The sequence below is a fragment of the Oryza glaberrima genome, chromosome 9, assembly GCF_000147395.1.
Source record: "Oryza glaberrima chromosome 9, OglaRS2, whole genome shotgun sequence".
Classification (NCBI taxonomy): Eukaryota; Viridiplantae; Streptophyta; class Magnoliopsida; order Poales; family Poaceae; genus Oryza; species Oryza glaberrima.
Window position 1 is genome coordinate 16160870 of NC_068334.1, and position 16209 is coordinate 16177078.

Genomic DNA, 16209 nt, shown 5'->3' on the forward strand with positions numbered 1-16209 from the left:
TCTTTTTGTAATTTCTAGAAGTCCCGTCAAACGTTGCCATTATACTCCTCTACGACCCATCCACTGTCTTTTCTCTTTATTGTCATTGTGATTTTAAAAATCGAACATAATTATAGTTCGGGTTCATTTTTTACTTTCTAGAAGTCCCACCAAATCATTAGCGGCTTTGCCAGTATACTCCTCTATGGCTCGCCCGCTGCCACCCTTCTTTGTTGTCATTGAGATTTTAAAATCGAACATGATTATCATTGGGTTTTTTTAGTTTTTAGAAGTTCCGAACCTTTAAAAATTGGACCTTATAGATTTTAGAGTTTATTGTCTTGTTGGGCTTCATTTTTTATAATTTTTAGAAGTCCCGTCAAATGATGCCACCATACTCTTCTACGGCCCATCCGTCGTCTACGCTTTATTGTCATTGGGATTCTAAAAATCGAACATAACTATCGTTGGAATTCATTTTTTATTTTCTAGAAGTCCCGCCAACCGTAGGCGGCTCTGCAACTATACTCCTATACACCCCGCCCACTGCTTCTCCTTTTTATTGTCATTGAGATTTTAAAAATCGAATACGATTATCAATGACGTTTACTTTTTTACTTTCTAGAAGTCCCGGCAACCGCCTTGCCCGTTTGCTTCACGGCCTACCTGTCGTCTCTCCTTTTAATCGTTATTAGGATTATTTTTGGTGTTTTATTAACAGTTTTTATATGTCATATCAACCGTCATCACTCTACTCCTTTTATAGGCATGTTACTTAATTTATCTCGTCATGTGTTCTTATATGGACTCTTCTTTCAATATTTCTTATTTTCAATTCCGAATTTCAGTTACTTTTAAGTTGTATTTCTATTTGAACTTTTCTTTTCTTTTCTTTTCTTTTTTCTAATTTTGGATTTTATTTTATTTTTTATTTCGAATTTTAATAATCTCGTATTTGGTTCATATATGGACTCTTATTTCAATGTTGCTTATTTTTAATTTCGAATTTTAGATATTTCTGAATTGTATTCCTACATGGACTCTATTTTTCTTTTTCTGATAATGTGGGAATTTCTAGCTTCCACAGCGAATGTGGTGCATTTTTTCAAGGCTATTTTAATAATATAATAGATAGGTAGATAGATAGATAGATAGATAGATAGATAGATAGATAGATAGGGGTAAGTTTATAGATTGACATAATATTAGAGTTTTGATATTTATAGTATCAATAATGATACCTTGTGCAGCACAGGTTGATGACTAGTTTGGCTAATTCTTTCTACCCAAAGCAGTGTGTCTTCAATTGGAGAAAATATGTAGTGGAAACTTATTTAATTCGTATAGTTTGTAAAATCAAAGGTGTTTTTATTATTATTCTGTGATGAACAATTGGGCATTGGAGATTATTGGTTTTGTTATTTGGAATTTATTCACGAAGTGGTTTTGGAGATGATTGGATTTACAGGTGAATCGCAGGTTCGTTATTTCATGTGACCGGTCAGACCGGGCAGTGTGTGCCGGTCAGACCGGCGTGTATCGCGCGGTCAGACCGGCGCAGCCCGCGGTCTGACCGGCCGACGCTGTGTCGGTTTCGGTTTCGGGTTGTTTGTTTGGATATCCGTGAATATTTCATGATTATGACTTCTAGATGGACACTATACGTATGTAATACTGTTGTTTGCTACTAATGAGTCAAGTTGGTGATAGCTTGGTCTCGAAATATGGTTTCTTTGTTTATTTCATGTGTAGGTGACTTGATGCCTCGGGAGAGTATTTGCGGTGATGGACCGGGAGTCGGCATGGGGATAAGACGACGTCTGTGGTGGTCAGAGATCATGCGGGATACTTAGGCTAGAGTTGATGCACGTGGTTGATGGAGATTCCATATGGCATACGATGGAGGTATTGTGTGCGTATGGGATGCGGAGTCGAATTTTGAAGGAGCCCAAATTTGGTATGATTGGTTATGCAAAGTTTGTTTCTTGTACTAGAGGATTTCCTAAGGTGTTTAGGACTCATAGTATGAGTTTGGTTCGTGGCTTTAGGCTGCCTACCTCGGGTATAAATAGAGGGGGAGCGTGAGGCTTCCCGGTATCGCTTTACAGAGCAATTGAGTGAGTTTTGAGTTAGGTTTCGAGTTTAGTCGAAATTTTTGTAAGGAGTGCTGTTAGTGCACTTTGTAAACACGAGAATCAATAAAGTCGTCATCTACTTTAAGAGTTCTTCGATTTGTGTTTTACCGGGTTTCGGCGGTCTAACCGGCGATCTACCGATGGCAAGCAGCGGTCAGACCGGCGGGAGCACAGTGGTCAGACCGGCAGTGGCGACAGGCGTGGCAGGCATCTCGGCGGTTCGACCGATCGATCTACATCGGTCAGACCGACATTCATCAGGTGGTCAGACCGACGTTCATTAGGCAGTCAGACCGGCGCATACACTTCGGTCAGACCGCGATCTCCGTCGAATTCGAGGGTAACTTTTATTTCCGTTAAAAGTTTTCCGTTTTTTGGTATACCAACCATTCACCCCCCCTCTAGTTGGCTTAGTTCTTGTGTTTCGATCCTACATAGTTTCTTTTTTGTCAAACATCCAATCTATTATATTATTAAAGGAATAGAAAAAGGAGCCTCCACGTTCGCTCTCATGGCCTAGAAATTCTCACATTAATCGGAGAAAAAGAAAAAGTAGTGTCCATATAGAAATACAATTTAGAAATAGTTGAAATTCGGAATTAAAAAATAAGGAATATTAGAAGAGGAGACTAGAGTCCATATAGAAATACAATTTAGAAATAGTTGAAATTCGGAATTAAAAATAAGGAATATTAGAAGAGGAGACTAGAGTCCATATAGAAATACAATTAGGAAATAACTGAAATTCAGAATTAAAAAATAAGGAATATTAGAACAGGAGACTAGAGTCCATATAGAAATACAATTAGGAAATAACTGAAATTCGGAATTAAAAATAAGGAATATTAGAAGTAGAGTATATAATCCATATAGATATACAATTAGGAAATAACTGAAATTCGGAATTAAAAATAAGGAATATTAGAAGTAGAGTATAGAGTCCATATAGAAATACAATTAAGAAAAGAATAGAAAATCAGAATTAAAAAATAAGGAATATTAGAAGTAGAGTATAGAGTCTATATAGAAATACAATTAAGAAAGAAATAGAAATTCGGAATTAAAAAATAAAGAATATTAGAAGTAGAGTATAGAGTTTATATAGGAATTTAAAACTAACTAAAATTCAGAATAAACATAATAAAATTAAAAGTAGAGTTTAGAGTCCGTATAAAAATACAATTTACAAATAACTAAAATTCGAGATTAAGAAAAACATAGGAAGAAGAGTTTATAAAGTCAATATAGGAATGCAATTTAGAAGTAACTGAAATTCGAAATTAAATATTATGAATATTGAAAGATGAGTTTAGAGTCCACATAGAAATACAATTAGAAATAATAAAAATTCAGAAATAAAAATAAATAATATTGAAAGAAGAGTATAGAGTCTATATAGAAATACAATTTACAAAAAAATCAGAATTAAAAAAAAGAAACATTAAAAGACGAGTCTAGAGTCTATATAGGAATATATGTAATTTAAAAATAATTAAAAATTGATGTTAAAAATAATTAATAACTAACATGTATATAAAGTACAATATGAATATTGCCTATTAGTAGTTTCATAAAGTTATTGCAAAATTTAAAATTATGTTGTCATTTTAATATATTTGAATAATATATTGAGAAAACATGTATGTTATTATATGAGAGAAAATATAATGATGCTAGCCTATATTTGAATCTGACTGAACTAATATCTAGCTTCATCCACATAAACAAGCCCCCGGACTTTGCGGCAATAATACGTCCGAGCCTTGCTGTCAGGTGGTTCTCGTCCAATTGGATAAAGTTAGACGATTTAGATGTAAGCATACGAGATGATTTCGACCCGCGGGAAGTTCCTGTATCCCCATTTCTCTTCTCTGTGATCTTGATAACCAGTTCTTTTGATCTAACGACCCACACTATGTGCTTTCAGGACCTTGATTTCGCAAAGCCTGCTGATTGCCGAGCATCCTACTGATACAGTGTGTAGGATCACCTGAAATCCTGCAGTTGCTACCACCTTTTGTCGTTGTTATTTACTTATTCCCATGTGAACCTGCTTCTGTATAATTGCCCGGTAGGAACGGTCCTCCCTTGATGCTCCAACCAACGACAGATGCCCATGATATAATACTGATCTCATATCCAAGTTTAATTTCATCATGGCATGATCAAGTTCAATGAACCGTAACCATTCTATGCTTGTGGCAATGCAGCATCATAGCTGGCTGTCGGTTGCCGCTAACAAATCTAACTGTAACCACACGCTTCGACAGTTCGACCTGCCGGCCCGGCCGCCGAATCCCGTGAAAAACTTCAGCGTTTTACCGTCAGCGTGCACCCCCGTCACGGCATTCTTGATCTGCCAGCCAAACATATGCAGAATGAATTGATCTCGGCAGGCTGCAGTGACGGGTTGCTGTCGTTCCAGCTGCAGCTGGCCCGGGGAGGCGCCGGACGATGGGACCAATCCAAACCTGAATGGTTGAATCCACCGCATGGCATTCGTTCGTCGTCTTGCCGCCAGCACAGTGATGATCTTGTTTAATTAACTCAGCTTCTAGTTCATATGACTCTTGCTAATAGTAATAGCCTCTTGAACTAGCTTAGGCATGGTGATTAACTGATTGAAATGACCAGTGTTTTGGTTTAACTGATGCAGGCTTCAGTATCAGATCAGATGAACAGGACGGGAAGCGCCGACCAAAACGATCGGAGTTATCCGGAGACGCCACGTCAGCTAGTAGTCCTGCTACTGCAGCGCCGCTCACGTTGATGATGAGCAGCTGGGCTGCGGAGCTCGGTGACTGGCTCGCGTCAGACAGACTCCCTCCTCTCCTCGAGATGCTGTACTTGCCATCGGTCCATCACCCTTCCATGCCGCCACGTTGCGATCCCCTCGGCCACTTCTATTAAACGCCAGCGTACTCCTCATCACGCCTCCAAACCCGCCGCTTTGATTGTACTTGTGCTTTGCTGTTAAAAGAGCTCGCCGGCGTGAGTGGTGGCGGGTAGAAGTTATATGGAGAGAATGCGGTGTGTTGGTGGTGGTGACACCCCGTTGGGGTTTCGGGGCGTCGTGGAGGAGGAGCTAGAGGAGGAGGTGGCGGCGGTGTCAGCTTCGGGGAGGCCAATGCAGCGGCAGCGGCGGCGGAGGCGGCGGTGGGGAGAGGAGGCCGACGATGGCTGCTCGGCGAGCTCCACTGGCGGCGGCGGGAGCAGCGGCTGCGGCTCCTTCGGCTGTGACTCGGTTCGTCTTGCTCCCTGCATCGCTAGTACTACTTTTTTTTGTTGATTTCCTTTAGCATTAGTCATGGGCGATTTCTTTCTTTTTCTTGGGCACCAAACTCTGCAATTTGCGCCATGAGGAAGAAAAAGATTGTTAATTTTGAGATGCTATTCACCTCAGTTAAGGAAAAGATTTAACTTTACAGGGTGGTTGTTGCCACTTGCCAATGTGCCACGCAGATCTCAGTAGCAGATAGCTTTTCTCAGGTGACAGCAAGTTCGCAACAACGCGTTTAGATGCGATAGTATAATCAAGAAACACCATGCTAAGCAAACTGCAAAATCTTTATAAATAACTAGCGAAATGCCTAGTTGGTAATTCTAGCAATTGAGACAAAGCAGGAGGGCCCAGACCTTTTTAAGACATTAGGAATCAATGCATCATCGTCACCATCTTGGATCCTTAGCAAGAGGAGAAAGGAGGGTGCTTTTTTCCTTGACATGAGAAAATGGGGGCTCTGTTGCCTGTTGGATTCTCTTCACCTTTGTTCTCTGTTTGAGAATTAGTAGGTACTAGCTTTTATGATCAGTGAGGCTAAGCTGATGGTTGGTTGCAGCCTTTGGCTGGGTTCGTGCGTGCTGATGGCGACCCGGACACAGATCTGGAGACAGATGGGGTGGCCACTCCATCCTCCAATGGTGAGCACAATGCTGTTCACAGCTCACAGTTTGTATTCTTGCCAGTGTTCTTGCTCGGTTGGAGCGCAACTTTACAGCCCTTAAAAGGAGTTCTGTTCTCGCTGAAGCCTCTGCAGCATTCGCCGAGCCACACGACGAGGAGGAGGGGGACGAGGTGTTGTGTGGGGTGGTGGAAGGGGACTGGGCACAGCTGCAAGAACCAACCAAGAGTCCGGCAGACCGTGCCACCGGAGGTACGAATTCTGAAACTTTGCATGGAAAAAATTAGATGGTACCCGGTTGTTCATTTTGTATGCTTGTGTGGTGCTCGACAGAATGCCTGTACCAGCGGCGCCGGTCAGAAGCTGTTCTTTTGCAGGGTAGGAAGGGGTTGAAGCAACGGCCAGCCTCTCTGGACTTTGGCAGCGGCAGCCCCGGGTTCAATGGAGCCCCTCTTTCTCCGGGCTTTGTGGTTGGGGGTGTGGGTTTGATGAACAAGGGTCTTGTGTCATCATCATTCATCAGATCAGACGTTTTTCCTAGTCCCAGGACACCAAACTATCAGCGGCATCGTTCATCAGTATTTGGTTACCAAAAGGGGTGGAGCTCTGAGAGAGTACCGCTTGCTTCCAAAGGTAACAGGAGGTACCCAGGCAGCAGCATGGCATTTCCCTTCAGCAATGGGAGGACATTGCCCTCCAAATGGGAGGATGCAGAGAGATGGATCTTCAGTCCGAATTCGAGTGATGTGCTCGAGAAGACTTCATTTGCTCCTGCTCGGCGACCAAAGTCCAAAAGTGGTCCATTAGGGCCTCCTGGAAAATTTGGTGGACAATACTCATCTGTGTCATTGCTTGACAATGGGAGAGTTGGACATTTGACAGCAAACTCGCCTTTCTTGGCTGGAGTACTGATACCAGAACATTATTGTGGAGAGAAAGATAACATTGGGAGGTATATGAGCAGAACAGCTGGTGAGGAGGCCAGCATTGGCACTGGAGGCAAGTCTTGTCTGGCAAATGGTGGGTCTCATGCTACTCAATATAACAGAGTTCGTCGACGACTGGATACTGCAATTGAGTCATCACCTTCATTGCCTAGCACCCAAGCGTCTGTACAAGGTATTATAAATTATTCTCGTTTGCAATTCATTCCTTTTCTGCCTGCCTTTCAGTTTTGAGTTGATCCATAATTGTTCTGAAGGCAGCCTGGTGTTTTGAGGTATCCTCTCTATTTGCCAAAGCATCTCAATACTGTGGAGTTTCTCATGGCCTTGCCACTGTAAATGATGTTTTTTTTGTCAATTAGTGTTTTGATAGCTGGTTTTATCCTTGGATCGTCAACATAACATCATAGAAAGTTAGTCTTATTCTGTACACAACAGATCAAGTCAGTCTTATGTTTGTACCTTCTTGTTTGGTTTCTGATTCAGATGAACAGGTTGGAATCACAGAAGATTCAGCCTCCATTATCACCCCTATAATTTTGCGGAAGGATGCGGCAACTCAAACAAGCCCAAATCTAAGTCGGTCATCTTCGCCCAGTGTCAGTACTCCATTTATCCATTTGCTTACGACACACCAAGTCAGAGAAAAGGAGAATTGTTTCTCTGATGTTATCAGGGATGTGCACATGGACGATCGAGTGACTCTTACCAGGTGGTCCAAGAAACATGTTACACGAGCATCTAGCAAGAACTCAACAAATGTTATAGATGTGAAGAAAAAGACAGTGGAGTCTAAGTCTTCTTCCTGGGAATTAACAGAAGCAAAATCCATATCAAAGTAAGAGACCACCAATTGTTTTGGTCCTTCAGATGAGTTTGAGTAGCATTTTCTTCGGACATAACTTTATTATGTTGAACCACTAAATTACTAACAGAAGCAAAATCCATATCAAAGTAAGAGACCACCAATTGTTTTGGTCCTTCAGATGAGTTTGAGTAGTATTTTCTTCAGACATAACTTTGTTACGTTGAACCACTAAATTACTACTATAAGACTTGAAAGATTAATTTAGGGAAAGAATGCTGCATGTCTTTCTTATCTGTTATAGTACGCAAGTTATCCAATGCTTTTAATATTTTCCAAAAACTTGCAACTTAAATTTACACCATCAAGCCATGAAATGCTAATCACTCCATGCAATGTTAAAAGGGTTGAGCGAGAGCAAGAAAAAATTACTGCTTGGGAACACCTCCAAAAAGCCAAGGCTGAGGCAGCAATCCAAAAGTTAGTGGTATGTGTGCTCTTTTCTTTACTTCTTTACTTCTAACAGATTTATAGGTCTGTTTTATCGGACTTATTTATGTTGTTGTAAAGAGCCTATATACTGTATACACGACCAAAATTCTCAAAAGTTAAATTAACGCTCATGTAAATCACTGGATTCTTTTCCACTGATGTACATTTGACCTTACACTATACGCATGCTTTTGTTATGTCAGATGAAAATCGAGAAAAAGAGATCATCTTCACTGGACAAGATTTGGAACACCCTCAGGTCTGCACAAAGAAGAGCACAGGTAATGCGTGAAACTGCAGCAGCAAACCAGGATGAGCAATCTTCCGGGAAGGCTAAAAGGACATCACACCTTAACAAGAACGGCCAGATCAGCTCTCTGAGTGGCTGCTTCACTTGCCATGCCTTCTAGTGTCATGTAGTTTAAGAAGTGAGTAAGTTACATTCTGACTCCTGTGATACTTTAAATGTTTTTTGATGAATTCTCCAGTGTTTCCTGTTTTAATAACATTATACCTGTTAGGATTTTTTTCACAGTACACCAAAATTGTTTAGATAGTTCATTTAACACTGGTCCAACGCTTGATAATACTATTACCTCCTACAGGATCTAACTGTTAACATTACAGCAGTATCATTATTGAGATCTAACAGTTGCAACTGGGAGAATTATGTAAAGAATAAATTCCCCAGTACCCTCTTCTGAGTATCATCGAGGGGAACAATTACATTTATTTTAGAGCACCGATGATGCGTGCATATTATTTTAGTTTATTTCACCTACCTTGATGTAGATACTTTTTTTTGTAACTGCATACCATTCACTCAAATAACTTTTCAGAATTATGTTATGCTCTATGACATATTCCATGTTTCAAACCAATTATTCAGATTACGTAGATCCTAAAGGTATACCTGTATTCATAAAATTCTTCGATGCAACTAGCGGATTGACCTTTAGTGGAGGGGTACCAGCTTAGGTTGTACAGTCAGCATTATCCTACTAAATTGCCTCAAATTTATTTAGGTCCTTCTTAAATAAGTAATCATACACATCTGTCTTCTAATTAACATTGATAGAATTCTTGTTAGTATGCTGAAGACGTGAACAGTTTGCTACTGTTTACCTTGTAATGTTTTGAGGAAAATCGACAATATTATGATAACAAAAAGGGGTCAATTATTAGCATGCGTACTAATATATTTCCTGTAATCTGTGGCTGTCTGATACCACATGTTTACCCTTTTACTGTTGATGCCCCACAACTTCCATATCGGCTCAATAATTAGGCAACATTTCAGTGAACCAAATATTCCATGCATGCTTATGTTTGTACATCAAAACTTTTGTCATGTTCAGGGAACAGGACTTAAAGTAATTCTTCGTGTTATCAACATGCTCGTGTTGACTTAGTGAAGTTCAGAGATTTACAGAATAAAGATGATCCAGCAGATGGAAATTATCCCCCCTTGAATTTTGACAAGATGCTGCTGCAACAATGGGGGACCATGCATTATCATGATATAGATTTCTACAGTTCTGCTTTGTGTTAGTTTCGATTCTGCCATGGGGGGACAAGAGAAAATGGTGCCACGAAGGAAAGGTGAAATTCTTCTGCATACATCCCATGTGCCTGATTGATATCTTAGCACAATGATAATTGATAAGGTCCTCCTCTATCATTCATTACCCATTACCAACATTCTAGATGCTATGAGTTTGTGTGCGATGAAAACAAAGCAGATATGTATCATTTGCACCACAATTCCAACGGATAGATAAGAAGGGAATGTTTCAGTCAGAGGGAATACAGTGCCTTACTGTGATTCATGCTGGAAAACTCTACTGGATTGTGAAAGGGAACCAGGTGGAATGCAATAGATTTAGCTAGCGTATGCTACATTTGCATGCACAGTTACAATAGCATGTGTTGGAGAAAAATATAGGAATACAGGAAAATAGAGATTCTGTTTGAATTTCATGGCAATTTGACAAGCTCTTCGCAGAACAACTCTCCCATTTCTGTAATGAGCTGTTTCTTGTAATTCCTATTGCAACACATAGGCGTTACTGAATGTTGATAAATGATATTGCCATCGCAATTTTTTTTTAGAAAAATAATCGCTATCGCTGCTCCAACTTCAAAATAAAAGTACTCCGGGATTCTTTAGATCACTCTGAATGTTATGCATAACATTTCAGCATCTTCTTTTCTTTTTCTCGTTCACAAATATAGATGGCATACTTTACAATATCCTGTGGACCTTTTTGCCTGCACGGATAAGATACTTTGACGTGACCTAATCCGCTGTCTGGCGTGCCTCTCTACGTGATCGTCGGATCAATCTTGCCCTCCTTTTCTTCTTGATTATGTGATCGTCTAACCAAATTCTCCAATGCGTCTCATCAAACTATCAGGGGACCTATCTGTAAATATAACAGACTAGACATGTTATATGAAAACTTTTCTTTTGGTACAACTTGGTTCTCCAATCACACTCATCATGGCATAGTGGCATTCAGCTGAAACCATGGTCATACAAATCTTAAAATTTTGCTTCTTAATTACCCCTTGCAGTATCAAAATTTTGGTTATTAATTTTAAGAGTAAATTTTATATAACCCAAGGACTACGGTCCAATTTCTGCAAAATCATAAAGATTTTTACCCAACATTTAACTCAGGTTTTGTGACCTCGAAGTTTTAGAAAACCACGTTATTTACTATTTCTTTTACTTTGATCTACTATCCATCGCATAAATATATAAATGTTACAACTATCTAAGTAGAATATCTATTATTTTAATAAATAGTAAGTCAAACTGATTAAGAGTACGGTTTGTGAATATCAAGTAACAAACACCAAAGTTTATGTGGTTTTGTGTAGCCTGAACAATAATAGTTGGGGTTTTAAAAAATATACTCTCATTCTAAATCTAGTGGGTGATGTCATATGCCTAAGTTTATAGGATGCATGTCATCTGCAGTACTGCTCACTGACAGGGCCCACATGTCCCCTCGAGTCTACATGTCAGTGAGAAGTACTACACATGCAATACTGAAGGGGTCTCAATTAAAGTTTATATATCCAGCTCGATTGCTTGGCTGAACCAATACAAATAAATTTTTGGCATCAATTGGATGTGCTAGCTGCCGCTGCCGCCTACGGCCATTTTCAATTGTCGTAGCCTTTTATAGCAGCAAGCACAACCAAGCATATCGTCTTTATATGACTTCTTTGAAATACATGAATTTCACCTGATTTTCATAAGAATTGATTTTGTAAAATTTCTTTAGAAAATCCACGATTCCAAAAGGTGGCTAAGGTGTATGAAATCATCGTCTTTCTATTGAGAGGAAACAGCATCGAGTGTAGTGTAGTTTAGCACATACTCCACCCTAACATCTTTTCTGATCACACCATAATTTTTTTAATTTATGTCGCACAATACCCGGCCCACGATGAGCCACCAACTACCCCCCTGCTCCCAACAGATGACGCTGGCTGTTGGGCCCCACATCCCTCCTGGGCTCCGATGATATTTTTGTCCGGAAGCCGCCGTCCGAGCAACTGACGGAAGCCAACGCCACCACGCGTCGCGCGCCCATTGGCCGGGTGGTCGCAGTCGCCGCCTCCCTCGCGCGCCACGTACCAGGCAGCGGACGCAGCCGCACTCCGCGCTCCACCACCAGGAGGATCCTCTGCGCCACGCCGCGCGCGCACGCACGCACGCACGCACCGCAGGCCGCAGCATCATCATCACTCGCAATCCGCAGTCCGCACCACCACGCCAACGGATCGCACTCGCGAGGCGCAGGCAGCCTCTCGCTCCTCCCACCACTCTCTCTACTACTAGTGCTTTTCCCAAGAAACGCATGTGACTCGTGGCGATCCTGAGCTTCTTTGGGCGTCGAATTCCTGTGGTGCGCGGCCGGCGTGGTGCGTTGCTTGATGCTGACGGATAGGTGGGGAGGGAGGAGGGAGGCGATGGAGTTCGGGAACGGCGGGTCCTCCTCGTCGGAGCGCAGGGCGGCGGCGGAGGGGGCGACGCTGGCGAGACAGGGGTCGGTGTATTCGCTGACGTTCGACGAGTTCCAGAGCGCGCTCGCTGGTGGCGGCGGCGGCGGCGGTGGTGGAAGCGGGTTCGGGAAGGACTTCGGCTCCATGAACATGGACGAGCTGCTCCGGAGCATCTGGACCGCGGAGGAGAGCCAGGCCATGGCCTCCGCCTCTGGCTCCGCCGCGGGGGTGGGCGTGGCCGTGGGGGCGCCGCCGACGTCGCTGCAGCGCCAGGGCTCGCTCACCCTGCCCCGCACGCTCAGCGCCAAGACGGTGGACGAGGTATGGCGCAACCTTGTGCGCGACGAGCCACCGCCGGTGGGGGCGGCGGATGGCGGCGATATGCCACCCCAGCGGCAGTCGACCCTCGGGGAGATGACCCTGGAGGAGTTCTTGGTCAGAGCCGGCGTGGTCCGAGAAAATCCACCCGCTGCGCCGCCCCCCGTTCCCCCGCCAATGCCGCCGCGGCCAGTCCCGGTGGTCCCCAAGACCACTGCCTTCTTGGGAAACTTCCCCGGTGCCAACGATGCCGGCGCGGCGGCGCTGGGCTTTGCGCCGCTCGGCATGGGGGATCCAGCCTTGGGCAATGGCCTGATGCCCAGGGCAGTGCCAGTGGGCTTGCCTGGCGCCGCCGTCGCTATGCAAACAGCGGTGAACCAGTTTGATTCTGGCGATAAGGGGAACAGCGACCTGTCATCGCCGACGGAGCCAATGCCTTATTCCTTCGAAGGGTTGGTGAGGGGGAGAAGGAACGGTGGCGGAGTGGAGAAAGTGGTGGAGAGGAGGCAGAGGAGGATGATCAAGAACAGGGAGTCCGCGGCGAGGTCCCGCGCGCGCAAGCAGGTCTTAAACTCTAAATTCTTTGTACTGATTATGCATCTATTGCTATTGGAACCATTCTGTGAGAGTGCCAAGTTGTTGAGCCTACCTCAAAATAAGATGATAGAAATACTATTGGCAGTAACTTAGTTTACTGGAGTTTCCCATGACATGCTAATCTTAGCAACTATAATCAAACTTTGTGTTATATGAGCAGAGCTATTGGCTAGTTTGTTCATCCCTGTTATGGATTTTGTTTAAAAGCAGATAATTTCATCAAATTTCCTGTCTTGCTAACAATTTCCTTATTGGAAAAGGCTTACACAATGGAATTGGAAGCTGAAGTTCAGAAACTCAAGGAGATGAACAAGGAATTGGAGAGGAAACAGGTTTCTTTCTGAAAAACTCTGTTGTAGAATGTTGAATGGACTATTAGCACATGATTAATTAAGTTTTAATTATTACAAACTTGACAAATGGATATATTTGATATTTTAAAATAACTTCTATATAGAAAGTTTTCCCACGGAACACACCGTTTAGCAGTTTGAAAAGCGTGCTAACGGAAACTGAGGTAAAATTTGTATAGTCTCCTTTCAGTATAAAGAACAAGGCCTACTTTTAGTATAGTCTCCTTAAGAAGGATTTATACTGCTGTTCTAAAACTCGTAGCTTCAGTTCTTAAACCCCAGTATTAGCTGCTTTGCTTCTCTGTTCATGTTCATGACATCAGAGGGTTCAAACAGGGTTCACTATGACTTGCTCTTTCGAAGTAATGCATATGTTTCTCAGAAACAAAGCCCAATGTATCCAACATTGAGTTTCTCTTTTAGAATAATCTTCCAATGTTGCTGCAGTAATAGTTTCAATTCCTTGTCTAGGAAGAAAATTTTTTTCATATCTGACATGATGCCAACAGCCCTGTTGCCTACGTACACAAAACGCATATTACCCAGCTTGCACTTCTTATAAATGATTGGTGAACATGTCGGTAAATTAGGGCTCAAGTATCATACTTGAAGTTTATCATTTTTATAGACTTTTTTTTTATTCCAGTCTATGCGGAAAGCATGCAATCAACCATCTATTATTACAAAATTTTAGGGCTTTATCCATAGGCTACCGACCAATGCTAGCAAATAGCACTCGTTTACAGAATTCAAAGTTTGGATATGCTCATAGCGTACTCCTTTGAGAGTCCTGATATTTTCTTTTTCTTCCATCTTGCAGGCAGATATCATGGAAATGCAGAAAAATGAGGTAATTGCTTTCGTCGTTTGTTTATGTCAAATGTGTGCCCTTGACACTTTTCTCTGTTTTTACAGTTACAACTATAATAAATGTCAAGATAACGCTATGTGCTGTCTGCTTAATTTTTTACTATGTTTTTAGCTTAATTTCATTTCACTTTCTGTTGTTCGCATAATTTAGTCTGAGGTTGGAATGCTGGATGTGCATTTGTGGGACAAATGCTTCAATACTTACAAGTTACAACACAAATATTTCGCACATGTAAACTTTGCATTCTCTTTCAGGTTATTGCCTACAGATGCTATCTTCCAGTTCGTTTGTTGAATTGTTGTCCATTCTTTTTGTTTCAAAACATTTATTTTTAGGTGTTATGCTTCTTGTATTCATTACATGAAGAAAAATCTAGGTCATTTGCTGCTTTCAGTTAAAACCCTTGCTTCTCATTGTATGCACAAGTATTTTTACATGCTAGCTTATTCGTGTTCTAATTTTCTCATTAGTAGACTACTTTTTATCTCGTGTGTTTTTCATGGCACTATATGATGGATTTTTTTTGACATAATATATGATGGAATTTTTATTAATTCTTCTATCTCTAATCAAACCATCTCAAATTAATTTGGTAATTTGTGGAATCCAGTCCTTTTTCCTTATTTTGGTGTGGATTGTGCTCATTTCTAAGAACAGAGTAGTTGTGTAGCTGCAGAATTTCTTTATTTCTGGTATATTTACATATGGTTAGCTAAATTTCATGAAAAACATTTTCTGATTTTCAGTACTCTCTGAAAACTACTATTATGGTACAATGTTATTTGCAGTTTTTCTCGAGCCAATATCTCCCAAGAACTGGAGAAAAAATTACTTAGTGATTAGCATTATTATCCAAATCATAGGGTTTTGAGCGTCGACTCTTGCAAAATTCAACTTCCAGTACCATACCATTTCATTCAGTATTCAGCGAACCTGCTTGTCAGAAAAAAGTGTGGAACGGGTATTTTATCGTATTTTACCTGTGTAACTGCTTAAATTTTGTTTCACTGCTTATAGGTAGAAGAAATGATAAAGGATCCATTTGGAAGAAGGAAGAGACTTTGCTTGCGAAGAACACTGACTGGTCCCTGGTGATGACGAGTGGTCGATGGCATGCAAATTCCCACCTTCATCAGCGACTGTGCATAATTTAATCTGTTGTAAACCAATGGTGGACGAACTTGTGCTTGATTAATCTTCTAGTTTCATTTTTCCTGCTAGCTGATTCTGAGAAGGCTTCCAAAACTGACATGTAGATTATGTGTAGACGAATGAAGCTGTCAGAACAACTTCCTGTAATCCTTGAGAAAACTTGTATAGTGTTGTCTAGGTTTGTATCATGCTAGTCTTTCTATCTAGTGTCCCACCCTAGAGACCAGACATCTTGGATGAGTTCAGAGGTCGATTTAAGCAAGTCATGGGGACCAAGAATCATACTGCAACCTGCCTGATGACTAGCTAAGCTAGGTAGTATGTAGCAATATCTGATATCTGTACCTGCTTCCTGAAGTATTTATTGTTATCTAGTGTATCTGATATCTAGCGTGTAAACTGTAAAGGAGTATAAGCAGACCTAGTTCTCAAGAAAAAAAAGTATAAGCAGACCTACTAATTGCTTATAAGCCTGTTACTTGTATCTCGCTGGCCTTGCACTCTTTCCGTTGGCACGTTTTTTAAATTATAAACGGTGTGTTTTGTGTAAAAACTTTCTGTATAGAAGGACCTCTAAAATACTAAATAAATTCATTTTTCGAATTTAAAATAATTAAAACTCAATTGATTATGTACTAATA

At 41.4% G+C, this 16209-nt stretch overlaps 2 protein-coding genes across 3 annotated transcripts; both read left to right on the forward strand.

Moving 5' to 3' along the window:
* The first annotated feature begins 4928 nt into the window (after window positions 1–4928).
* LOC127783982 (uncharacterized) lies at window positions 4929–10638 on the forward strand. 2 transcript variants are annotated; one of them, XM_052311149.1, is made up of 8 exons: window positions 4929–5358; window positions 5954–6035; window positions 6143–6268; window positions 6350–7135; window positions 7447–7798; window positions 8171–8252; window positions 8461–8689; window positions 9616–10638. In XM_052311149.1, exons 1-7 carry the CDS (start codon window positions 5131–5133, stop codon window positions 8665–8667), a joined length of 1863 nt encoding a protein of 620 aa, XP_052167109.1. In that variant the 5' UTR covers window positions 4929–5130; the 3' UTR covers window positions 8668–8689; window positions 9616–10638. The 2 variants fall into 2 exon arrangements, with proteins under 2 accessions (XP_052167109.1, XP_052167108.1); XM_052311148.1 differs by having other exon boundaries at window positions 4932–5358; window positions 8461–8685; window positions 9616–10634.
* Window positions 10639–12022: 1384 nt separating this feature from the next.
* Window positions 12023–16052, forward strand: LOC127783983 (bZIP transcription factor TRAB1-like). Its single transcript, XM_052311150.1, has 4 exons — window positions 12023–13159; window positions 13453–13524; window positions 14366–14395; window positions 15434–16052. Exons 1-4 carry the CDS (start codon window positions 12209–12211, stop codon window positions 15509–15511), a joined length of 1131 nt encoding a protein of 376 aa, XP_052167110.1. The 5' UTR covers window positions 12023–12208; the 3' UTR covers window positions 15512–16052.
* Window positions 16053–16209: the final 157 nt, after the last annotated feature.

Bases quoted from the DNA above. Each gene is read 5' to 3' on its own strand.
- LOC127783982 (XM_052311149.1), top strand. From the start codon at position 5,131: ATGGAGAGAATGCGGTGTGTTGGTGGTGGTGACACCCCGTTGGGGTTT. The intron at 6,036-6,142 runs GTGAGCACAATG...TTCTCGCTGAAG, and splicing joins GGCCACTCCATCCTCCAATG to CCTCTGCAGCATTCGCCGAG. The intron at 8,253-8,460 runs GTATGTGTGCTC...TTGTTATGTCAG, and splicing joins CAGCAATCCAAAAGTTAGTG to ATGAAAATCGAGAAAAAGAG.
- LOC127783983 (XM_052311150.1), top strand. From the start codon at position 12,209: ATGCTGACGGATAGGTGGGGAGGGAGGAGGGAGGCGATGGAGTTCGGG. The intron at 13,160-13,452 runs GTCTTAAACTCT...TTATTGGAAAAG, and splicing joins GGTCCCGCGCGCGCAAGCAG to GCTTACACAATGGAATTGGA. The intron at 14,396-15,433 runs GTAATTGCTTTC...CACTGCTTATAG, and splicing joins TGGAAATGCAGAAAAATGAG to GTAGAAGAAATGATAAAGGA.